The sequence below is a fragment of the Phyllobates terribilis genome, unplaced genomic scaffold (genome assembly GCF_046119375.1).
Source record: "Phyllobates terribilis strain yellow unplaced genomic scaffold, ASM4611937v1 Scaffold_9__5_contigs__length_417890890, whole genome shotgun sequence".
Lineage (NCBI taxonomy): Eukaryota > Metazoa > Chordata > Amphibia > Anura > Dendrobatidae > Phyllobates > Phyllobates terribilis.
In genome coordinates, this window is record NW_027362769.1 from 397185205 (window position 1) to 397212011 (window position 26807).

The window sequence follows — 26807 nt, forward strand, 5'->3', positions numbered from 1 at the left end:
GTTAAATTCTTGTACATAGGAGCAGTATTATAGCAGTTATATTCTTGTGTATAGGAGCAGTATTATAGTAGTTATATTCTTGTACATAGGAGCAGTATTATAGCAGTTATATTCTTGTGTATAGGAGCAGTATTATAGTAGTTATATTCTTGTACATAGGAGCAGTATTATAGCAGTTATATTCTTGTACATAGGGAGCAGTATTATAGTAGTTATATTCTTGAACATAGGGGGCAGTATTATAGTAGTTATATTCTTGTACATAGGGGGCAGTATTATAGTAGTTATATTCTTGAACATAGGGGACAGTATTATAGTAGTTATATTCTTGTACATAGGGGGCAGTATTATAGTAGTTATATTCTTGTACATAGGGAGCAGTATTATAGTAGTTATATTCTTGAACATAGGGGACAGTATTATAGTAGTTATATTCTTGTACATAGGGAGCAGTATTATAGTAGTTAAATTCTTATACATAGGAGCAGTATTATAGCAGTTATATTCTTGTGTATAGGAGCAGTATTATAGTAGTTATATTCTTGTACATAGGAGCAGTATTATAGCAGTTATATTCTTGTACATAGGGAGCAGTATTATAGTAGTTATATTCTTGAACATAGGAGGCAGTATTATAGTAGTTATATTCTTGTACATAGGGGGCAGTATTATAGTAGTTATATTCTTGTACATAGGGAGCAGTATTATAGCAGTTATATTCTTGTAAATAGGAGCAGTATTATAGTAGTTATATTCTTGTACATAGGAGCAGTATTATAGCAGTTATATTCTTGTACATAGGGAGCAGTATTATAGTAGTTATATTCTTCTACATAGGGAGCAGTATTATAGTAGTTATATTCTTGTACATAGGGAGCAGTATTATAGCAGTTATATTCTTGTATATAGGAGCAGTATTATAGTAGTTATATTCTTGTACATAGGAGCAGTATTATAGCAGTTATATTCTTGTACATAGGGAGCAGTATTATAGTAGTTATATTCTTGAACATAGGGGACAGTATTATAGTAGTTATATTCTTGTACATAGGAGCAGTATTATAGTAGTTATATTCTTGTACATAGGGGCAGTATTATAGTAGATATATTCTTGTACATAGGAGCAGTATTATAGTAGTTATATTCTTGTACATAGGAGCAGTATTATAGTAGTTATATTCTTGTACATAGGAGAAGTATTATAGCAGTTATATTCTTGTACATAGGAGCAGTATTATAGCAGTTATATTCTAGTACATAGGAGCAGTATTATAGCAGTTATATTCTTGTACATAGGAGCAGTATTATAGTAGTTATATTCTTGTACATAGGGGGCAGTATTATAGTAGTTATATTCTTGTACATAGGGGGCAGTATTATAGTAGTTATATTCTTGTACATAGGAGCAGTGTTATAGCAGTTATATTCTTGTACATAGAGGGCAGTATTATAGCAGTTATATTCTTGTACATAGGGGGCAGTATTATAGCAGTTATATTCTTGTACATAGGCAGCAGTATTATAGCAGTTATATTCTTGTACATAGGGAGCAGTATTATAGTAGTTATATTCTTGAACATAGGGGACAGTATTATAGTAGTTATATTCTTGTACATAGGAGCAGTATTATAGTAGTTATATTCTTGTACATAGGGGCAGTATTATAGTAGATATATTCTTGTACATAGGAGCAGTATTATAGTAGTTATATTCTTGTACATAGGAGCAGTATTATAGTAGTTATATTCTTGTACATAGGAGAAGTATTATAGCAGTTATATTCTTGTACATAGGAGCAGTATTATAGCAGTTATATTCTTGTACATAGGAGCAGTGTTATAGTAGTTATATTCTTGTACATAGAGGGCAGTATTATAGCAGTTATATTCTTGTACATAGGGGGCAGTATTATAGCAGTTATATTCTTGTACATAGGCAGCAGTATTATAGTAGTTATATTCTTGTACATAGGGGCAGTATTATAGTAGTTATATTCTTGTACATAGGAGCAGTATTATAGTAGTTATATTCTTGTACATAGGGGGCAGTATTATAGTAGTTATATTCTTGTACATAGGGGGCAGTATTATAGTAGTTATATACTTGTACATAAGGAGCAGTATTATAGTAGTTATATTCTTGTACATAGGGAGCAGTATTATAGTATTATTATTATTATTATTTATTATTATAGCGCCATTTATTCCATGGCGCTTTACATGTGAAAAAGGGGGTATAATACAAGAACAATTTCAATAATCTTGAACACAATGTGACAGCGACTGGTACAGGCGGAGCGAGGACCCTGCCCGCGAGGGTTCACAATCTACGAGGGATGGGTGAGGATACAGTAGGTGAGAGTAGGGCTGGTCGTGCAGCTGTATGGTGGAGCGGTGGTTACTGCAGGTTGTAGGCTTGTCGGAAGAGGTGGGTCTTCAGGTTCCTTTTGAAGGTTTCCACGGTAGGCGAGAGTCTGATACGTTGGGGTAGAGAGTTCCAGAGTAGGGCGGAAGCACGGGAGAAATCTTGTATACGGTTGTGGGAGGAGGAGATAAGAGGGGAGTAGAGCAGGAGATCTTGTGAGGATCGGAGGTTGCGTGCGAGTATGCACCGGGAGACTAGGTCGGAGATATATGGAGGAGACAGGTTGTGGATGGCTTTATATGCCATGGTTAGGGTTTTGAACTGGAGTCTCTGAGCAATGGGGAGCCAGTGAAGGGATTGACAGAGAGGAGAGGCCGGGGAATAGCGGGGGGACAGGTGGATTAGTCAAGCAGCAGAGTTTATGATAGATTGGAGGGGTGCGAGAGTGTTAGAGGGGAGGCCACAGAGCAGGAGGTTGCAGTAGTCAAGGCGGGAGATGATGAGGGCGTGCACTAGTGTTTTTGCAGATTCATGGCTGAGGAATGTGCGGATCCGGGAGATATTTTTAAGTTGGAGTCGGCAGGAAGTGGAAAGGGCTTGGATATGTGGTGTGAAGGAGAGTTCCGAGTCCAGGGTTACCCCGAGGCAGCGACCTTGAGGGACTGGGGAGAGTGGGCAGCCATTGACTATGATGGATAGGTCAGTTGGGAGGGTTGAATGAGATGGCGGAAAGATGATGAATTCTGTTTTGTCCATGTTAAGCTTTAGAAATCTAGCAGAGAAGAAGGATGAAATAGCGGACAGACATTGTGGGATTTTGGTTAATACGGAGGTGATATCGGGTCCAGAGAGGTAGATCTGTGTGTCATCAGCATAGAGGTGATAATGAAAGCCATGAGACTCTATGAGCTGTCCCAGGCCAAAGGTGTAGATGGAGAAGAGCAGGGGTCCTAGAACTGAACCTTGGGGGACACCGACAGATAGGGGGCGAGATGAAGAGGTGGTGTGTGAGTGGGAGACACTGAATGTCCGGTCTGTTAGGTATGAGGAGATCCAAGATAGGGCCAAGTCTGTGATGCCGAGAGATGAGATAGTAGTTATATTCTTGTACACAGGGGCAGTATTATAGCAGTTATATTCTTGTATATAGGAGCAGTATTAAAGTAGTTATATTCTTGTACATAGGAGCAGTATTATAGCAGTTATATTCTTGTATATAGGAGCAGTATTAAAGTAGTTATATTCTTGTACATAGGAGCAGTATTATAGCAGTTATATTCTTGTATATAGGAGCAGTATTAAAGTAGTTATATTCTTGTACATAGGGAGCAGTATTATAGTAGTTATATTCTTGAACATAGGGGACAGTATTATAGTAGTTATATTCTTGTACATAGGGAGCAGTATTATAGTAGTTAAATTCTTGTACATAGGAGCAGTATTATAGCAGTTATATTCTTGTGTATAGGAGCAGTATTATAGTAGTTATATTCTTGTACATAGGAGCAGTATTATAGCAGTTATATTCTTGTGTATAGGAGCAGTATTATAGTAGTTATATTCTTGTACATAGGAGAAGTATTATAGCAGTTATATTCTTGTACATAGGGAGCAGTATTATAGTAGTTATATTCTTGAACATAGGGGGCAGTATTATAGTAGTTATATTCTTGTACATAGGGGGCAGTATTATAGTAGTTATATTCTTGAACATAGGGGACAGTATTATAGTAGTTATATTCTTGTACATAGGGGGCAGTATTATAGTAGTTATATTCTTGTACATAGGGAGCAGTATTATAGTAGTTATATTCTTGAACATAGGGGACAGTATTATAGTAGTTATATTCTTGTACATAGGGAGCAGTATTATAGTAGTTAAATTCTTGTACATAGGAGCAGTATTATAGCAGTTATATTCTTGTGTATAGGAGCAGTATTATAGTAGTTATATTCTTGTACATAGGAGCAGTATTATAGCAGTTATATTCTTGTACATAGGGAGCAGTATTATAGTAGTTATATTCTTGAACATAGGGGGCAGCATTATAGTAGTTATATTCTTGTACATAGGGGGCAGTATTATAGTAGTTATATTCTTGTACATAGGGAGCAGTATTATAGCAGTTATATTCTTGTAAATAGGAGCAGTATTATAGTAGTTATATTCTTGTACATAGGAGCAGTATTATAGCAGTTATATTCTTGTACATAGGGAGCAGTATTATAGTAGTTATATTCTTCTACATAGGGAGCAGTATTATAGTAGTTATATTCTTGTACATAGGGAGCAGTATTATAGCAGTTATATTCTTGTATATAGGAGCAGTATTATAGTAGTTATATTCTTGTACATAGGAGCAGTATTATAGCAGTTATATTCTTGTACATAGGGAGCAGTATTATAGTAGTTATATTCTTGAACATAGGGGACAGTATTATAGTAGTTATATTCTTGTACATAGGAGCAGTATTATAGTAGTTATATTCTTGTACATAGGGGCAGTATTATAGTAGATATATTCTTGTACATAGGAGCAGTATTATAGTAGTTATATTCTTGTACATAGGAGCAGTATTATAGTAGTTATATTCTTGTACATAGGAGAAGTATTATAGCAGTTATATTCTTGTACATAGGAGCAGTATTATAGCAGTTATATTCTAGTACATAGGAGCAGTATTATAGCAGTTATATTCTTGTACATAGGAGCAGTATTATAGTAGTTATATTCTTGTACATAGGGGGCAGTATTATAGTAGTTATATTCTTGTACATAGGGGGCAGTATTATAGTAGTTATATTCTTGTACATAGGAGCAGTGTTATAGCAGTTATATTCTTGTACATAGAGGGCAGTATTATAGCAGTTATATTCTTGTACATAGGGGGCAGTATTATAGCAGTTATATTCTTGTACATAGGCAGCAGTATTATAGCAGTTATATTCTTGTACATAGGGAGCAGTATTATAGTAGTTATATTCTTGAACATAGGGGACAGTATTATAGTAGTTATATTCTTGTACATAGGAGCAGTATTATAGTAGTTATATTCTTGTACATAGGGGCAGTATTATAGTAGATATATTCTTGTACATAGGAGCAGTATTATAGTAGTTATATTCTTGTACATAGGAGCAGTATTATAGTAGTTATATTCTTGTACATAGGAGAAGTATTATAGCAGTTATATTCTTGTACATAGGAGCAGTATTATAGCAGTTATATTCTAGTACATAGGAGCAGTATTATAGCAGTTATATTCTTGTACATAGGAGCAGTGTTATAGTAGTTATATTCTTGTACATAGAGGGCAGTATTATAGCAGTTATATTCTTGTACATAGGGGGCAGTATTATAGCAGTTATATTCTTGTACATAGGCAGCAGTATTATAGTAGTTATATTCTTGTACATAGGGGCAGTATTATAGTAGTTATATCCTTGTACATAGGAGCAGTATTATAGCAGTTATATTCTTGTACATAGGGGGCAGTATTATAGTAGTTATATTCTTGTACATAGGGGCAGTATTATAGTAGTTATATCCTTGTACATAGGAGCAGTATTATAGCAGTTATATTCTTGTACATAGGGGGCAGTATTATAGTAGTTATATTCTTGTACACAGGGGCAGTATTATAGCAGTTATATTCTTGTACATAGGAGCAGTATTATAGTAGTTATATTCTTGTACATAAGAGCAGTATTATAGTAGTTATAATCTTGTACATAGGAGCAGTTTTATAGCAGTTATATTCTTGTACATAGGAGCAGTATTATAGTAGTTATATTCTTATACATAGGGGCAGTATTATAGTAGTTATATTCTTGTACATAGGGGGCAGTATTATAGTAGTTATATTCTTGTACATAGGAGCAGTATTATAGTAGTTATATTCTCGTACATAGAGAGCAGTATTATAGTAGTTATATTCCTGTACATAGGAGCAGTATTATAGGAGTTATATTCTTGTACATAGGGGGCAGTATTATAGTAGTTATATTCTTGTACATAGGGGGCAGTACTATAGTAGTTATATTCTTGTACATTGGGGGCAGTATTATAGTACTTATATTCTCGTACATAGGAGCAGTATTATAGTAGTTATATTCTTGTACATAGGAGCAGTATTATAGTAGTTATATTCTTGTACATAAGGGGCAGTATTATAGTAGTTATATTCTTGTACATAAGGGGCAGTATTATAGTAGTTATATTCTTGTACATAGGGGCAGTATTATAGTATTTATATTCTTGTACATAGGGGGCAGTATTATAGTAGTTATATTCTTGTACATAGGGGGCAGTATTATAGTAGTTATATTCTTGTACATAGGCAGCAGTATTATAGCAGTTATATTCTTGTACATAGGGGGCAGTATTATAGTAGTTATATTCTTGTATATAGGAGTAGTATTATAGTAGTTATATTCTTGTACATAGGGTGCAGTATTATAGTAGTTATATTCTTGTACATAGGAGCAGTATTATAGTAGTTATAGTCCTGTACATAGGGGGCAGTATTATAGTAGTTATATTCTTGTACATAGGGGACAGTATTATAGTAGTTATATTCTTGTACATAGGAGCAGTATTATAGTAGTTATATTCTTGTACATAAGAGCAGTATTATAGTAGTTATAATCTTGTACATAGGAGCAGTTTTATAGCAGTTATATTCTTGTACATAGGAGCAGTATTATAGTAGTTATATTCTTATACACAGGGGGCAGTATTATAGTAGTTATATTCTTGTACATAGGAGCAGTATTATAGTAGTTATATTCTCGTACATAGAGAGCAGTATTATAGTAATTATATTCCTGTACATAGGAGCAGTATCATAGGAGTTATATTCTTGTACATAGGGGGCAGTATTATAGTAGTTATATTCTTGTACATAGGGGGCAGTATTATAGTAGTTATATTCTTGTACATAGGGGGCAGTATTATAGTAGTTATATTATTGTACATTGGGGGCAGTATTATAGTACTTATATTCTTGTACATAGGAGCAGTATTATAGTAGTTATATTCTTGTACATAGGGGGCAGTATTATAGTAGTTATATTCTTGTACATAGGGGCAGTATTATAGTACTTATATTCTTGTACATAGGAGCAGTATTATAGTAGGTATATTCTTGTACATAGGGGGCAGTATTATAGCAGTTATATTCTTGTACATAGGGGCAGTATTATAGCAGTTATATTCTTGTACATAGGGGGTAGTATTATAGTAGTTATATTCTTGTACATAGGGTGTAGTATTATAGTAGTTATATTCTTGTACATAGGGGCAGTATTATAGTATTTATATTCTTGTACATAGGGGGCAGTATTATAGTAGTTATATTCTTGTACATAGGGGGCAGTATTATAGTAGATATATTCTTGTACATAGGAGCAGTATTATAGTAGTTATATTCTTGTACATAGGGGCAGTATTATAGTAGTTATATTCTTGTACATAGGAGCAGTATTATAGTAGTTATATTCTTGTAATAGGGGGCAGTATTATAGTAGTTATATTCTTGTACAAAGGGGCAGTATTATAGTAGTTATATTCTTGTACAGAGGAGCAGTATTATAGTAGCTATATTCTTGTACATAGGGGGCAGTATTATAGTAGTTATATTCTTGTACATAGGGGCAGTATTATAGTAGTTATATTCTTGTACATAGGGGCAGTATTATAGTAGTTATATTCTTGTACATAGGGGGCAGTATTATAGTAGTTATATTCTTGTACATAGTAGCAGTATTATAGTAGTTATATTCTTGTACATAGGAGCAGTATTATAGTAGTTATATTCTTGTACATAGGGGGCAGTATTATAGTAGTTATATTCTTGTACATAGAAGCAGTATTATAGTAGATATATTCTTGTACATAGGGGGCAGTATTATAGTAGTTATATTCTTGTACATAGGAGCAGTATTATAGTAGATATATTCTTGTACATAGGAGCAGTATTATAGTAGTTATATTCTTGTACATACGAGCAGTATTATAGTAGTTATATTCTTGTACATAGGGGGCAGTATTATAGTAGTTATATTCTTGTACATAGGGGGCAGTATTATAGTAGTTATATTCTTGTACATAGGAGCAGTATTATAGTAGATATATTCTTGTACATAGGAGCAGTATTATAGTAGTTATATTCTTGTACATACGAGCAGTATTATAGTAGTTATATTCCTGTACATAGGGGGCAGTATTATAGTAGATATATTCTTGTACATAGGGGGCAGTATTATAGTAGTTATATTCTTGAATATAGGAGCAGTATTATAGTAGTTATATTCCTGTACATAGGGGGCAGTATTATAGTAGTTATATTCTTGTACATAGGGGGCAGTATTATAGTAGTTATATTCTTGTATATAGGAGCAGTATTATAGTAGTTATATTCCTGTACATAGGGGGCAGTATTATAGTAGTTATATTCTTGTACATAGGGGGCAGTATTATAGCAGTTATATTCTTGTACATAGGGGGCAGTATTATAGTAGTTATATTCTTGTATATAGGAGCAGTATTATAGTAGTTATATTCCTGTACATAGGGGGCAGTATTATAGTAGTTATATTCTTGTACATAGGGGGCAGTATTATAGTAGTTATATTCTTGTACATAGGGGGCAGTATTATAGTAGTTATATTCTTGTATATAGGGGGCAGTATTATAGTAATTATATTCTTGTACATAGGGGGCAGTATTATAGTAGTTATATTCTTGCACATAGGAGCAGTATTATAGTAATTATATTCTTGTACATAGGGGACAGTATTATAGTAGTTATATTCTTGTACATAGGGGGCAGTATTATAGTAGTTATATTCTTGTACATAGGGGCAGTATTATAGTAGTTATATTCTTGTACATAGGGGCAGTATTATAGTAGTTATATTCTTGTACATAGGGGGCAGTATTATAGTAGTTATATTCTTGTACATAGGGAGCAGTATTATAGTAGTTATATTCTTGTACATAGGGGCAGTATTATAGTAGTTATATTCTAGTATATAGGGGCAGTATTATAGTAGTTATATTCTTGTACATAGGAGCAGTATTATAGTAGTTATATTCTTGTACATATGAGCAGTATTATAGTAGTTATATTCTTGTACATAGGGGCAGTATTATAGTAGTTATATTCTTGTACATAGGAGCAATATTATAGTAGTTATATTCTTGTACATAGGGGCAGTATTATAGTAGTTATATTCTTGTACATAGGAGCAGTATTATAGTAGTTATATTCTTGTAATAGGGGGCAGTATTATTGTAGTTATATTCTTGTACATAGGGGGCAGTATTATATTAGTTATATTCTTGTACATAGGAGCAGTATTATAGTAGTTATATTCTTGTACATAGGAGCAGTATTATAGTAGTTATATTCTTGTACATAGGGGGCAGTATTATAGTAGTTATATTCTTGTACATAGGAGCAGTATTATAGTAGATATATTCTTGTACATAGGAGCAGTATTATAGTAGTTATATTCTTGTACATAGGGGGCAGTATTATAGTAGTTATATTCTTTTACATAGGAGCAGTATTATAGTAGATATATTCTTGTACATAGGAGCAGTATTATAGTAGTTTTATTCTTGTACATAGGGGGCAGTATTATAGTAGTTATATTCTTGTACATAGGAGCAGTATTATAGTAGATATATTCTTGTACATAGGAGCAGTATTATAGTAGTTATATTCTTGTACATACGAGCAGTATTATAGTAGTTATATTCTTGTACATAGGGGGCAGTATTATAGTAGTTATATTCCAGTACATAGGGGGCAGTATTATAGTAGTTATATTCTTGTACATAGGGGGCAGTATTATAGTAGTTATATTCTTGTATATAGGAGCAGTATTATAGTAGTTATATTCCTGTACATAGGGGGCAGTATTATAGTAGTTATATTCTTGTACATAGGGGGCAGTATTATAGTAGTTATATTCTTGTACATAGGGGGCAGTATTATAGTAGTTATATTCTTGTACATAGGGGGCAGTATTATAGTAGCTATATTCTTGCACATAGGAGCAGTATTATAGTAATTATATTCTTGTACATAGGGGACAGTATTATAGTAGTTATATTCTTGTACATAGGGGCAGTATTATAGTAGTTATATTCTTGTACATAGGAGCAGTATTATAGTAGTTATATTCTTGTACATAGGGGCAGTATTATAGTAGTTATATTCTTGCACATAGGGGCAGTATTATAGTAGTTATATTCTTGTACATAGGAGCAGTATTATAGTAGTTATATTCTTGTACATAGGGGCAGTATTATAGTAGTTATATTCTTGCACATAGGGGCAGTATTATAGTAGTTATATTCTTGTACATAGGGGACAGTATTATAGTAGTTATATTCCCGTACATAGGGGGCAGTATTATAGTAGTTATATTCTTGTACATAGGGGGCAGTATTATAGTAGTTATATTCTTGTATATAGGAGCAGTATTATAGTAGTTATATTCCTGTACATAGGGGGCAGTATTATAGTAGTTATATTCTTGTACATAGGGGGCAGTATTATAGTAGTTATATTCTTGTACATAGGGGGCAGTATTATAGTAGTTATATTCTTGCACATAGGAGCAGTATTATAGTAATTATATTCTTGTACATAGGGGGCAGTATTATAGTAGTTATATTCTTGCACATAGGAGCAGTATTATAGTAATTATATTCTTGTACATAGGGGACAGTATTATAGTAATTATATTCTTGTACATAGGGGCAGTATTATAGTAGTTATATTCTTGTACATAGTAGCAGTATTATAGTAGTTATATTCTTGTACATAGGAGCAGTATTATAGTAGTTATATTCTTGTACATAGGGGGCAGTATTATAGTAGTTATATTCTTGTACATAGAAGCAGTATTATAGTAGATATATTCTTGTACATAGGAGCAGTATTATAGTAGTTATATTCTTGTACATAGGAGCAGTATTATAGTAGTTATATTCTTGTACATAGGGGGCAGTATTATAGTAGTTATATTCTTGTACATAGGAGCAGTATTATAGTAGATATATTCTTGTACATAGGAGCAGTATTATAGTAGTTATATTCTTGTACATACGAGCAGTATTATAGTAGTTATATTCTTGTACATAGGGGGCAGTATTATAGTAGTTATATTCTTGTACATAGGGGGCAGTATTATAGTAGTTATATTCTTGTACATAGGAGCAGTATTATAGTAGATATATTCTTGTACATAGGAGCAGTATTATAGTAGTTATATTCTTGTACATACAAGCAGTATTATAGTAGTTATATTCTTGTACATAGGGGGCAGTATTATAGTAGTTATATTCTTGTATATAGGAGCAGTATTATAATAGTTATATTCCTGTACATAGGGGGCAGTATTATAGTAGTTATATTCCTGTACATAGGGGGCAGTATTATAGTAGTTATATTCTTGTACATAGGGGGCAGTATTATAGTAGTTATATTCTTGTACATAGGGGCAGTATTATAGTAGTTATATTCTTGTACATAGGAGCAGTATTATAGTTTTTATATTCTTGTACATAGGGGCAGTATTATAGTAGTTATAATCTTGTACATAGGGGGCAGTATTATAGTAGTTATATTCTTGTATATAGGAGCAGTATTATAGTAGTTATATTCCTGTACATAGGGGGCAGTATTATAGTAGTTATATTCTTGTACATAGGGGGCAGTATTATAGTAGTTATATTCTTGTACATAGGGGGCAGTATTATAGTAGTTATATTCTTGTATATAGGAGCAGTATTATAGTAGTTATATTCTTGTATATAGGAGCAGTATTATAGTAGTTATATTCCTGTACATAGGGGGCAGTATTATAGTAGTTATATTCTTGTACATAGGGGGCAGTATTATAGTAATTATATTCTTGTACATAGGGGGCAGTATTATAGTAGTTATATTCTTGTACATAGGGGGCAGTATTATAGTAGTTATATTCTTGCACATAGGAGCAGTATTATAGTAATTATATTCTTGTACATAGGGGACAGTATTATAGTAGTTATATTCTTGTATATAGGAGCAGTATTATAGTAGTTATATTCCTGTACATAGGGGGCAGTATTATAGTAGTTATATTCCTGTACATAGGGGGCAGTATTATAGTAGTTATATTCTTGTACATAGGGGGAAGTATTATAGTAGTTATATTCTTGTACATAGGGAGCAGTATTATAGTAGTTATATTCTTGCACATAGGAGCAGTATTATAGTAATTATATTCTTGTACATAGGGGACAGTATTATAGTAGTTATATTCTTGTATATAGGAGCAGTATTATAGTAGTTATATTCCTGTACATAGGGGGCAGTATTATAGTAGTTATATTCTTGTACATAGGGGGCAGTATTATAGTAGTTATATTCTTGTACATAGGGGGCAGTATTATAGTAGTTATATTCTTGTACATAGGGGGCAGTATTATAGTAGTTATATTCTTGTACATAGGGGGCAGTATTATAGTAGTTATATTCTTGCACATAGGAGCAGTATTATAGTAATTATATTCTTGTACATAGGGGACAGTATTATAGTAGTTATATTCTTGTATATAGGAGCAGTATTATAGTAGTTATATTCCTGTACATAGGGGGCAGTATTATAGTAGTTATATTCTTGTACATAGGGGGCAGTATTATAGCAGTTATATTCTTGTACATAGGGGGCAGTATTATGGTAGTTATATTCTTGTATATAGGAGCAGTATTATAGTAGTTATGTTCCTGTACATAGGGGGCAGTATTATAGTAGTTATATTCTTGTACATAGGGGGCAGTATTATAGTAGTTATATTCTTGTACATAGGGGGCAGTATTATAGTAGTTATATTCTTGTACATAGGGGGCAGTATTATAGTAGTTATATTCTTATACATAGGGAGCAGTATTATAGTAGTTATATTCTTGCACATAGGAGCAGTATTATAGTAATTATATACTTGTACACAGGGGACTGTATTATAGTAGTTATATTCTTGTATATAGGAGCAGTATTATAGTAGTTATATTCCTGTACATAGGGGGCAGTATTATAGTAGTTATATTCTTGTACATAGGGGGCAGTATTACAGTAGATATATTCTTGTACATAGGGGGAAGTATTATAGTAGTTATATTCTTGTACATAGGGAGCAGTATTATAGTAGTTATATTCTTGCACATAGGAGCAGTATTATAGTAATTATATTCTTGTACATAGGGGACAGTATTATAGTAGTTATATTCTTGTATATAGGAGCAGTATTATAGTAGTTATATTCCTGTACATAGGGGGCAGTATTATCGTAGTTATATTCTTGTACATAGGGGGCAGTATTATAGTAGTTATATTCTTGTACATAGGGGGCAGTATTATAGTAGTTATATTCTTGTACATAGGGAGCAGTATTATAGTAGTTATATTCTTGCACATAGGAGCAGTATTATAGTAATTATATTCTTGTACATAGGGGACAGTATTATAGTAGTTATATTCTTGTATATAGGAGCAGTATTATAGTAGTTATATTCCTGTACATAGGGGGCAGTATTATAGTAGTTATATTCTTGTACATAGGGGGCAGTATTATAGCAGTTATATTCTTGTACACAGGGGGCAGTATTATAGTAGTTATATTCTTGTATATAGGAGCAGTATTATAGTAGTTATATTCCTGTACATAGGGGGCAGTATTATAGTAGTTATATTCCTGTACATAGGGGGCAGTATTATAGTAGTTATATTCTTGTACATAGGATCAGTATTATAGTAGTTATATTCTTGTACATAGGGGCAGTATTATAGCAGTTATATTCTTGTACACAGGGGGCAGTATTATAGTAGTTATATTCTTGTATATAGGAGCAGTATTATAGTAGTTATATTCCTGTACATAGGGGGCAGTATTATAGTAGTTATATTCTTGTACATAGGGGGCAGTATTATAGTAGTTATATTCTTGTACATAGGGGGCAGTATTATAGTAGTTATATTCTTGTATATAGGGGGCAGTATTATAGTAATTATATTCTTGTACATAGGGGGCAGTATTATAGTAGTTATATTCTTGCACATAGGAGCAGTATTATAGTAATTATATTCTTGTACATAGGGGACAGTATTATAGTAGTTATATTCTTGTACATAGGGGGCAGTATTATAGTAGTTATATTCTTGTACATAGGGGCAGTATTATAGTAGTTATATTCTTGTACATAGGGGCAGTATTATAGTAGTTATATTCTTGTACATAGGGGGCAGTATTATAGTAGTTATATTCTTGTACATAGGGAGCAGTATTATAGTAGTTATATTCTTGTACATAGGGGCAGTATTATAGTAGTTATATTCTAGTATATAGGGGCAGTATTATAGTAGTTATATTCTTGTACATAGGAGCAGTATTATAGTAGTTATATTCTTGTACATATGAGCAGTATTATAGTAGTTATATTCTTGTACATAGGGGCAGTATTATAGTAGTTATATTCTTGTACATAGGAGCAGTATTATAGTAGTTATATTCTTGTACATAGGGGCAGTATTATAGTAGTTATATTCTTGTACATAGGAGCAGTATTATAGTAGTTATATTCTTGTAATAGGGGGCAGTATTATAGCAGTTATATTCTTGTACATAGGGGCAGTATTATAGTAGTTATATTCTTGTACATAGGAGCAGTATTATAGTAGTTATATTCTTGTAATAGGGGGCAGTATTATAGCAGTTATATTCTTGTACATAGGGGGCAGTATTATGGTAGTTATATTCTTGTATATAGGAGCAGTATTATAGTAGTTATGTTCCTGTACATAGGGGGCAGTATTATAGTAGTTATATTCTTGTACATAGGGGGCAGTATTATAGTAGTTATATTCTTGTACATAGGGGTCAGTATTAGAGTAGTTATATTCTTGTACATAGGGGGCAGTATTATAGTAGTTATATTCTTGTACATAGGAGCAGTATTATAGTAGTTATATTCTTGTACATAGGGGACAGTATTATAGTAGTTATATTCTTGTATATAGGAGCAGTATTATAGTAGTTATATTCTTGTACATAGGGGCAGTATTATAGTAGTTATATTCTTGTACATAGGAGCAGTATTATAGTAGTTATATTCTTGTAATAGGGGGCAGTATTATAGCAGTTATATTCTTGTACATAGGGGCAGTATTATACTTGTTATATTCTTGTACATAGGAGCAGTATTATAGTAGTTATATTCTTGTAATAGGGGGCAGTATTATAGCAGTTATATTCTTGTACATAGGGGGCAGTATTATAGTAGTTATATTCTTGTATATAGGAGCAGTATTATAGTAGTTATGTTCCTGTACATAGGGGGCAGTATTATAGTAGTTATATTCTTGTACATAGGGGGCAGTATTATAGTAGTTATATTCTTGTACATAGGGGGCAGTATTAGAGTAGTTATATTCTTGTACATAGGGGGCAGTATTATAGTAGTTATATTCTTGTACATAGGGAGCAGTATTATAGTAGTTATATTCTTGCACATAGGAGCAGTATTATAGTAATTATATTCTTGTACATAGGGGACAGTATTATAGTAGTTATATTCTTGTATATAGGAGCAGTATTATAGTAGTTATATTCCTGTACATAGGGGGCAGTATTATAGTAGTTATATTCTTGTACATAGGGGGCAGTATTATAGTAGTTATATTCTTGTACATAGGGGGAAGTATTATAGTAGTTATATTCTTGTACATAGGGAGCAGTATTATAGTAGTTATATTCTTGCACATAGGAGCAGTATTATAGTAATTATATTCTTGTACATAGGGGACAGTATTATAGTAGTTATATTCTTGTATATAGGAGCAGTATTATAGTAGTTATATTCCTGTACATAGGGGGCAGTATTATAGTAGTTATAATCTTGTACATAGGGGGCAGTATTATAGCAGTTATATTCTTGTACATAGGGGGCAGTATTATAGTAGTTATATTCTTGTATATAGGAGCAGTATTATAGTAGTTATATTCCTGTACATAGGGGGCAGTATTATAGTAGTTATATTCTTGTACATAGGGGGCAGTATTATAGTAGTTATATTCTTGTACATAGGGGGCAGTATTATAGTAGTTATATTCTTGTATATAGGGGGCAGTATTATAGTAATTATATTCTTGTACATAGGGGGCAGTATTATAGTAGTTATATTCTTGCACATAGGAGCAGTATTATAGTAATTATATTCTTGTACATAGGGGACAGTATTATAGTAGTTATATTCTTGTACATAGGGGGCAGTATTATAGTAGTTATATTCTTGTACATAGGGGCAGTATTATAGTAGTTATATTCTTGTACATAGGGGCAGTATTATAGTAGTTATATTCTTGTACATAGGGGGCAGTATTATAGTAGTTATATTCTTGTACATAGGGAGCAGTATTATAGTAGTTATATTCTTGTACATAGGGGCAGTATTATAGTAGTTATATTCTAGTATATAGGGGCAGTATTATAGTAGTTATATTCTTGTACATAGGAGCAGTATTATAGTAGTTATATTCTTGTACATATGAGCAGTATTATAGTAGTTATATTCTTGTACATAGGGGCAGTATTATAGTAGTTATATTCTTGTACATAGGAGCAGTATTATAGTAGTTATATTCTTGTACATAGGGGCAGTATTATAGTAGTTATATTCTTGTACATAGGAGCAGTATTATAGTAGTTATATTCTTGTAATAGGGGGCAGTATTATTGTAGTTATATTCTTGTACATAGGGGGCAGTATTATATTAGTTATATTCTTGTACATAGGAGCAGTATTATAGTAGTTATATTCTTGTACATAGGAGCAGTATTATAGTAGTTATATTCTTGTACATAGGGGGCAGTATTATAGTAGTTATATTCTTGTACATAGGAGCAGTATTATAGTAGATATATTCTTGTACATAGGAGCAGTATTATAGTAGTTATATTCTTGTACATAGGGGGCAGTATTATAGTAGTTATATTCTTTTACATAGGAGCAGTATTATAGTAGTTATATTCTTGTACATAGGAGCAGTATTATAGTAGTTATATTCTTGTACATAGGGGGCAGTATTATAGTAGTTATATTCTTGTACATAGGAGCAGTATTATAGTAGATATATTCTTGTACATAGGAGCAGTATTATAGTAGTTATATTCTTGTACATACGAGCAGTATTATAGTAGTTATATTCTTGTACATAGGGGGCAGTATAATAGTAGTTATATTCCAGTACATAGGGGGCAGTATTATAGTAGTTATATTCTTGTACATAGGGGGCAGTATTATAGTAGTTATATTCTTGTATATAGGAGCAGTATTATAGTAGTTATATTCCTGTACATAGGGGGCAGTATTATAGTAGTTATATTCTTGTACATAGGGGGCAGTATTATAGTAGTTATATTCTTGTACATAGGGGGCAGTATTATAGTAGTTATATTCTTGTACATAGGGGGCAGTATTATAGTAGCTATATTCTTGCACATAGGAGCAGTATTATAGTAATTATATTCTTGTACATAGGGGACAGTATTATAGTAGTTATATTCTTGTACATAGGGGCAGTATTATAGTAGTTATATTCTTGTACATAGGAGCAGTATTATAGTAGTTATATTCTTGTACATAGGGGCAGTATTATAGTAGTTATATTCTTGCACATAGGGGCAGTATTATAGTAGTTATATTCTTGTACATAGGAGCAGTATTATAGTAGTTATATTCTTGTACATAGGGGCAGTATTATAGTAGTTATATTCTTGCACATAGGGGGCAGTATTATAGTAGTTATATTCTTGTACATAGGGGGCAGTATTATAGTAGTTATATTCTTGTACATAGGGGCAGTATTATAGTAGTTATATTCTTGTACATAGGAGCAGTATTATAGTAGTTATATTCTTGTTCATAGGGGCAGTATTATAGTAGTTATATTCTTGCACATAGGGGGCAGTATTATAGTAGTTATATTCTTGTACATAGGGAGCAGTATTATAGTATTTATATTCTTGTACATAGGGGCAGTATTATAGTAGTTATATTCTAGTATATAGGGGCAGTATTATAGTAGTTACATTCTTGTACATAGGGGGCAGTATTATAGTAGTTACATTCTTGTATATAGGAGCAGTATTATAGTAGTTATATTCCTGTACATAGGGGGCAGTATTATAGTAGTTATATTCTTGTACATAGGGGGCAGTATTATAGTAGTTATATTCTTGTACATAGGGGGCAGTATTATAGTAGTTATATTCTTGTACATAGGGGGCAGTATTATAGTAGTTATATTCTTGCACATAGGAGCAGTATTATAGTAATTATATTATTGTACATAGGGGACAGTATTATAGTAGTTATATTCTTGTACATAGGGGCAGTATTATAGTAGTTATATTCTTGTACATAGGGGCAGTATTATAGTAGTTATATTCTTGTACATAGGGGCAGTATTATAGTAGTTATATTCTTGTACATAGGGGGCAGTATTATAGTAGTTATATTCTTGTACATAGGGAGCAGTATTATAGTAGTTATATTCTTGTACATAGGGGCAGTATTATAGTAGTTATATTCTAGTATATAGCGGCAGTATTATAGTAGTTATATTCTTGTACATAGGAGCAGTATTATAGTAGTTATATTCTTGTACATAGGAGCAGTATTATAGTAGTTATATTCTTGTACATAGGGGCAGTATTATAGTAGTTATATTCTTGTACATAGGAGCAGTATTATAGTAGTTATATTCTTGTACATAGGGGCAGTATTATAGTAGTTATATTCTTGTACATAGGAGCAGTATTATAGTAGTTATATTCTTGTAATAGGGGGCAGTATTATAGTAGTTATATTCTTGTACATAGGGGGCAGTATTATAGTAGTTATATTCTTGTACATAGGAGCAGTATTATAGTAGTTATATTCTTGTACATAGGGGCAGTATTATAGTAGTTATATTCTTGTACATAGGGGGCAGTATTATAGTAGTTATATTCTTGTACATAGGAGCAGTATTATAGTAGTTATATTCTTGTACATAGGGGCAGTATTATAGTAGTTATATTCTTGTACATAGGGGGCAGTATTATAGTAGTTATATTCTTGTACATAGGAGCAGTATTATGGTAGTTATATTCTTGTATATATGAGCAGTATTATAGTAGTTATATTCTTCTACATAGGGGGCAGTATTATAGTAGTTATATTCTTGTACATAGAAGCAGTATTATAGTAGATATATTCTTGTACATAGGAGCAGTATTATAGTAGTTATATTCTTGTACATAGGAGCAGTATTATAGTAGTTATATTCTTGTACATAGGTGGCAGTATTATAGTAGTTATATTCTTGTACATAGGAGCAGTATTATAGTAGATATATTCTTGTACATAGGAGCAGTATTATAGTAGTTATATTCTTGTACATACGAGCAGTATTATAGTAGTTATATTCTTGTACATAGGGGGCAGTATTATAGTAGTTATATTCTTGTACATAGGGGGCAGTATTATAGTAGTTATATTCTTGTATATAGGAGCAGTATTATAGTAGTTATATTCCTGTACATAGGGGGCAGTATTATAGTAGTTATATTCTTGTACATAGGGGGCAGTATTATAGCAGTTATATTCTTGTACATAGGGGGCAGTATTATAGTAGTTATATTCTTGTATATAGGAGCAGTATTATAGTAGTTATATTCCTGTACATAGGGGGCAGTATTATAGTAGTTATATTCTTGTACATAGGGGGCAGTATTATAGTAGTTATATTCTTGTACATAGGGGGCAGTATTATAGTAGTTATATTCTTGTATATAGGGGGCAGTATTATAGTAATTATATTCTTGTACATAGGGGGCAGTATTATAGTAGTTATATTCTTGCACATAGGAGCAGTATTATAGTAATTATATTCTTGTACATAGGGGACAGTATTATAGTAGTTATATTCTTGTACATAGGGGGCAGTATTATAGTAGTTATATTCTTGTACATAGGGGCAGTATTATAGTAGTTATATTCTTGTACATAGGGGCAGTATTATAGTAGTTATATTCTTGTACATAGGGGGCAGTATTATAGTAGTTATATTCTTGTACATAGGGAGCAGTATTATAGTAGTTATATTCTTGTACATAGGGGCAGTATTATAGTAGTTATATTCTAGTATATAGGGGCAGTATTATAGTAGTTATATTCTTGTACATAGGAGCAGTATTATAGTAGTTATATTCTTGTACATATGAGCAGTATTATAGTAGTTATATTCTTGTACATAGGGGCAGTATTATAGTAGTTATATTCTTGTACATAGGAGCAGTATTATAGTAGTTATATTCTTGTACATAGGGGCAGTATTATAGTAGTTATATTCTTGTACATAGGAGCAGTATTATAGTAGTTATATTCTTGTAATAGGGGGCAGTATTATTGTAGTTATATTCTTGTACATAGGGGGCAGTATTATATTAGTTATATTCTTGTACATAGGAGCAGTATTATAGTAGTTATATTCTTGTACATAGGAGCAGTATTATAGTAGTTATATTCTTGTACATAGGGGGCAGTATTATAGTAGTTATATTCTTGTACATAGGAGCAGTATTATAGTAGATATATTCTTGTACATAGGAGCAGTATTATAGTAGTTATATTCTTGTACATAGGGGGCAGTATTATAGTAGTTATATTCTTTTACATAGGAGCAGTATTATAGTAGTTATATTCTTGTACATAGGAGCAGTATTATAGTAGTTTTATTCTTGTACATAGGGGGCAGTATTATAGTAGTTATATTCTTGTACATAGGAGCAGTATTATAGTAGATATATTCTTGTACATAGGAGCAGTATTATAGTAGTTATATTCTTGTACATACGAGCAGTATTATAGTAGTTATATTCTTGTACATAGGGGGCAGTATTATAGTAGTTATATTCCAGTACATAGGGGGCAGTATTATAGTAGTTATATTCTTGTACATAGGGGGCAGTATTATAGTAGTTATATTCTTGTATATAGGAGCAGTATTATAGTAGTTATATTCCTGTACATAGGGGGCAGTATTATAGTAGTTATATTCTTGTACATAGGGGGCAGTATTATAGTAGTTATATTCTTGTACATAGGGGGCAGTATTATAGTAGTTATATTCTTGTACATAGGGGGCAGTATTATAGTAGCTATATTCTTGCACATAGGAGCAGTATTATAGTAATTATATTCTTGTACATAGGGGACAGTATTATAGTAGTTATATTCTTGTACATAGGGGCAGTATTATAGTAGTTATATTCTTGTACATAGGAGCAGTATTATAGTAGTTATATTCTTGTACATAGGGGCAGTATTATAGTAGTTATATTCTTGCACATAGGGGCAGTATTATAGTAGTTATATTCTTGTACATAGGAGCAGTATTATAGTAGTTATATTCTTGTACATAGGGGCAGTATTATAGTAGTTATATTCTTGCACATAGGGGGCAGTATTATAGTAGTTATATTCTTGTACATAGGGGGCAGTATTATAGTAGTTATATTCTTGTACATAGGGGCAGTATTATAGTAGTTATATTCTTGTACATAGGAGCAGTATTATAGTAGTTATATTCTTGTTCATAGGGGCAGTATTATAGTAGTTATATTCTTGCACATAGGGGGCAGTATTATAGTAGTTATATTCTTGTACATAGGGAGCAGTATTATAGTATTTATATTCTTGTACATAGGGGCAGTATTATAGTAGTTATATTCTAGTATATAGGGGCAGTATTATAGTAGTTACATTCTTGTACATAGGGGGCAGTATTATAGTAGTTACATTCTTGTATATAGGAGCAGTATTATAGTAGTTATATTCCTGTACATAGGGGGCAGTATTATAGTAGTTATATTCTTGTACATAGGGGGCAGTATTATAGTAGTTATATTCTTGTACATAGGGGGCAGTATTATAGTAGTTATATTCTTGTACATAGGGGGCAGTATTATAGTAGTTATATTCTTGCACATAGGAGCAGTATTATAGTAATTATATTATTGTACATAGGGGACAGTATTATAGTAGTTATATTCTTGTACATAGGGGCAGTATTATAGTAGTTATATTCTTGTACATAGGGGCAGTATTATAGTAGTTATATTCTTGTACATAGGGGCAGTATTATAGTAGTTATATTCTTGTACATAGGGGGCAGTATTATAGTAGTTATATTCTTGTACATAGGGAGCAGTATTATAGTAGTTATATTCTTGTACATAGGGGCAGTATTATAGTAGTTATATTCTAGTATATAGGGGCAGTATTATAGTAGTTATATTCTTGTACATAGGAGCAGTATTATAGTAGTTATATTCTTGTACATAGGAGCAGTATTATAGTAGTTATATTCTTGTACATAGGGGCAGTATTATAGTAGTTATATTCTTGTACATAGGAGCAGTATTATAGTAGTTATATTCTTGTACATAGGGGCAGTATTATAGTAGTTATATTCTTGTACATAGGAGCAGTATTATAGTAGTTATATTCTTGTAATAGGGGGCAGTATTATAGTAGTTATATTCTTGTACATAGGGGGCAGTATTATAGTAGTTATATTCTTGTACATAGGAGCAGTATTATAGTAGTTATATTCTTGTACATAGGGGCAGTATTATAGTAGTTATATTCTTGTACATAGGGGGCAGTATTATAGTAGTTATATTCTTGTACATAGGAGCAGTATTATAGTAGTTATATTCTTGTACATAGGGGCAGTATTATAGTAGTTATATTCTTGTACATAGGGGGCAGTATTATAGTAGTTATATTCTTGTACATAGGAGCAGTATTATGGTAGTTATATTCTTGTATATATGAGCAGTATTATAGTAGTTATATTCTTCTACATAGGGGGCAGTATTATAGTAGTTATATTCTTGTACATAGAAGCAGTATTATAGTAGATATATTCTTGTACATAGGAGCAGTATTATAGTAGTTATATTCTTGTACATAGGAGCAGTATTATAGTAGTTATATTCTTGTACATAGGTGGCAGTATTATAGTAGTTATATTCTTGTACATAGGAGCAGTATTATAGTAGATATATTCTTGTACATAGGAGCAGTATTATAGTAGTTATATTCTTGTACATACGAGCAGTATTATAGTAGTTATATTCTTGTACATAGGGGGCAGTATTATAGTAGTTATATTCTTGTACATAGGGGGCAGTATTATAGTAGTTATATTCTTGTATATAGGAGCAGTATTATAGTAGTTATATTCCTGTACATAGGGGGCAGTATTATAGTAGTTATATTCTTGTACATAGGGGGCAGTATTATAGCAGTTATATTCTTGTACATAGGGGGCAGTATTATAGTAGTTATATTCTTGTATATAGGAGCAGTATTATAGTAGTTATATTCCTGTACATAGGGGGCAGTATTATAGTAGTTATATTCTTGTACATAGGGGGCAGTATTATAGTAGTTATATTCTTGTACATAGGGGGCAGTATTATAGTAGTTATATTCTTGTATATAGGGGGCAGTATTATAGTAATTATATTCTTGTACATAGGGGGCAGTATTATAGTAGTTATATTCTTGCACATAGGAGCAGTATTATAGTAATTATATTCTTGTACATAGGGGACAGTATTATAGTAGTTATATTCTTGTACATAGGGGGCAGTATTATAGTAGTTATATTCTTGTACATAGGGGCAGTATTATAGTAGTTATATTCTTGTACATAGGGGCAGTATTATAGTAGTTATATTCTTGTACATAGGGGGCAGTATTATAGTAGTTATATTCTTGTACATAGGGAGCAGTATTATAGTAGTTATATTCTTGTACATAGGGGCAGTATTATAGTAGTTATATTCTAGTATATAGGGGCAGTATTATAGTAGTTATATTCTTGTACATAGGAGCAGTATTATAGTAGTTATATTCTTGTACATATGAGCAGTATTATAGTAGTTATATTCTTGTACATAGGGGCAGTATTATAGTAGTTATATTCTTGTACATAGGAGCAGTATTATAGTAGTTATATTCTTGTACATAGGGGCAGTATTATAGTAGTTATATTCTTGTACATAGGAGCAGTATTATAGTAGTTATATTCTTGTAATAGGGGGCAGTATTATTGTAGTTATATTCTTGTACATAGGGGGCAGTATTATATTAGTTATATTCTTGTACATAGGAGCAGTATTATAGTAGTTATATTCTTGTACATAGGAGCAGTATTATAGTAGTTATATTCTTGTACATAGGGGGCAGTATTATAGTAGTTATATTCTTGTACATAGGAGCAGTATTATAGTAGATATATTCTTGTACATAGGAGCAGTATTATAGTAGTTATATTCTTGTACATAGGGGGCAGTATTATAGTAGTTATATTCTTTTACATAGGAGCAGTATTATAGTAGTTATATTCTTGTACATAGGAGCAGTATTATAGTAGTTATATTCTTGTACATAGGGGGCAGTATTATAGTAGTTATATTCTTGTACATAGGAGCAGTATTATAGTAGATATATTCTTGTACATAGGAGCAGTATTATAGTAGTTATATTCTTGTACATACGAGCAGTATTATAGTAGTTATATTCTTGTACATAGGGGGCAGTATTATAGTAGTTATATTCCAGTACATAGGGGGCAGTATTATAGTAGTTATATTCTTGTACATAGGGGGCAGTATTATAGTAGTTATATTCTTGTATATAGGAGCAGTATTATAGTAGTTATATTCCTGTACATAGGGGGCAGTATTATAGTAGTTATATTCTTGTACATAGGGGGCAGTATTATAGTAGTTATATTCTTGTACATAGGGGGCAGTATTATAGTAGTTATATTCTTGTACATAGGGGGCAGTATTATAGTAGCTATATTCTTGCACATAGGAGCAGTATTATAGTAATTTTATTCTTGTACATAGGGGACAGTATTATAGTAGTTATATTCTTGTACATAGGGGCAGTATTATAGTAGTTATATTCTTGTACATAGGAGCAGTATTATAGTAGTTATATTCTTGTACATAGGGGCAGTATTATAGTAGTTATATTCTTGCACATAGGGGCAGTATTATAGTAGTTATATTCTTGTACATAGGAGCAGTATTATAGTAGTTATATTCTTGTACATAGGGGCAGTATTATAGTAGTTATATTCTTGCACATAGGGGGCAGTATTATAGTAGTTATATTCTTGTACATAGGGGGCAGTATTATAGTAGTTATATTCTTGTACATAGGGGCAGTATTATAGTAGTTATATTCTTGTACATAGGAGCAGTATTATAGTAGTTATATTCTTGTTCATAGGGGCAGTATTATAGTAGTTATATTCTTGCACATAGGGGGCAGTATTATAGTAGTTATATTCTTGTACATAGGGAGCAGTATTATAGTATTTATATTCTTGTACATAGGGGCAGTATTATAGTAGTTATATTCTAGTATATAGGGGCAGTATTATAGTAGTTACATTCTTGTACATAGGGGGCAGTATTATAGTAGTTACATTCTTGTATATAGGAGCAGTATTATAGTAGTTATATTCCTGTACATAGGGGGCAGTATTATAGTAGTTATATTCTTGTACATAGGGGGCAGTATTATAGTAGTTATATTCTTGTACATAGGGGGCAGTATTATAGTAGTTATATTCTTGTACATAGGGGGCAGTATTATAGTAGTTATATTCTTGCACATAGGAGCAGTATTATAGTAATTATATTATTGTACATAGGGGACAGTATTATAGTAGTTATATTCTTGTACATAGGGGCAGTATTATAGTAGTTATATTCTTGTACATAGGGGCAGTATTATAGTAGTTATATTCTTGTACATAGGGGCAGTATTATAGTAGTTATATTCTTGTACATAGGGGGCAGTATTATAGTAGTTATATTCTTGTACATAGGGAGCAGTATTATAGTAGTTATATTCTTGTACATAGGGGCAGTATTATAGTAGTTATATTCTAGTATATAGGGGCAGTATTATAGTAGTTATATTCTTGTACATAGGAGCAGTATTATAGTAGTTATATTCTTGTACATAGGAGCAGTATTATAGTAGTTATATTCTTGTACATAGGGGCAGTATTATAGTAGTTATATTCTTGTACATAGGAGCAGTATTATAGTAGTTATATTCTTGTACATAGGGGCAGTATTATAGTAGTTATATTCTTGTACATAGGAGCAGTATTATAGTAGTTATATTCTTGTAATAGGGGGCAGTATTATAGTAGTTATATTCTTGTACATAGGGGGCAGTATTATAGTAGTTATATTCTTGTACATAGGAGCAGTATTATAGTAGTTATATTCTTGTA

At 32.0% G+C, this 26807-nt stretch overlaps 1 protein-coding gene across 2 annotated transcripts in view; it reads right to left on the minus strand.

Moving 5' to 3' along the window:
* Nucleotides 1-26807, minus strand: part of HSD3B7 (hydroxy-delta-5-steroid dehydrogenase, 3 beta- and steroid delta-isomerase 7) — a 91431-nt gene that overhangs the window by 11307 nt on the left and 53317 nt on the right. Inside the window, exon 4 of one of the 2 annotated variants that reach the window (XM_073648831.1) lies at nt 1304-3434. The exons of the other annotated variant lie outside the window; for it this stretch is intronic. Within the exon in view, the coding sequence (XP_073504932.1) occupies nt 2770-3434 (665 nt within the window). The 3' untranslated portion in view covers nt 1304-2769. Of the gene's footprint in view, nt 1-1303; nt 3435-26807 lie in introns of those variants that run through there. 2 annotated transcript variants of the gene reach the window in all.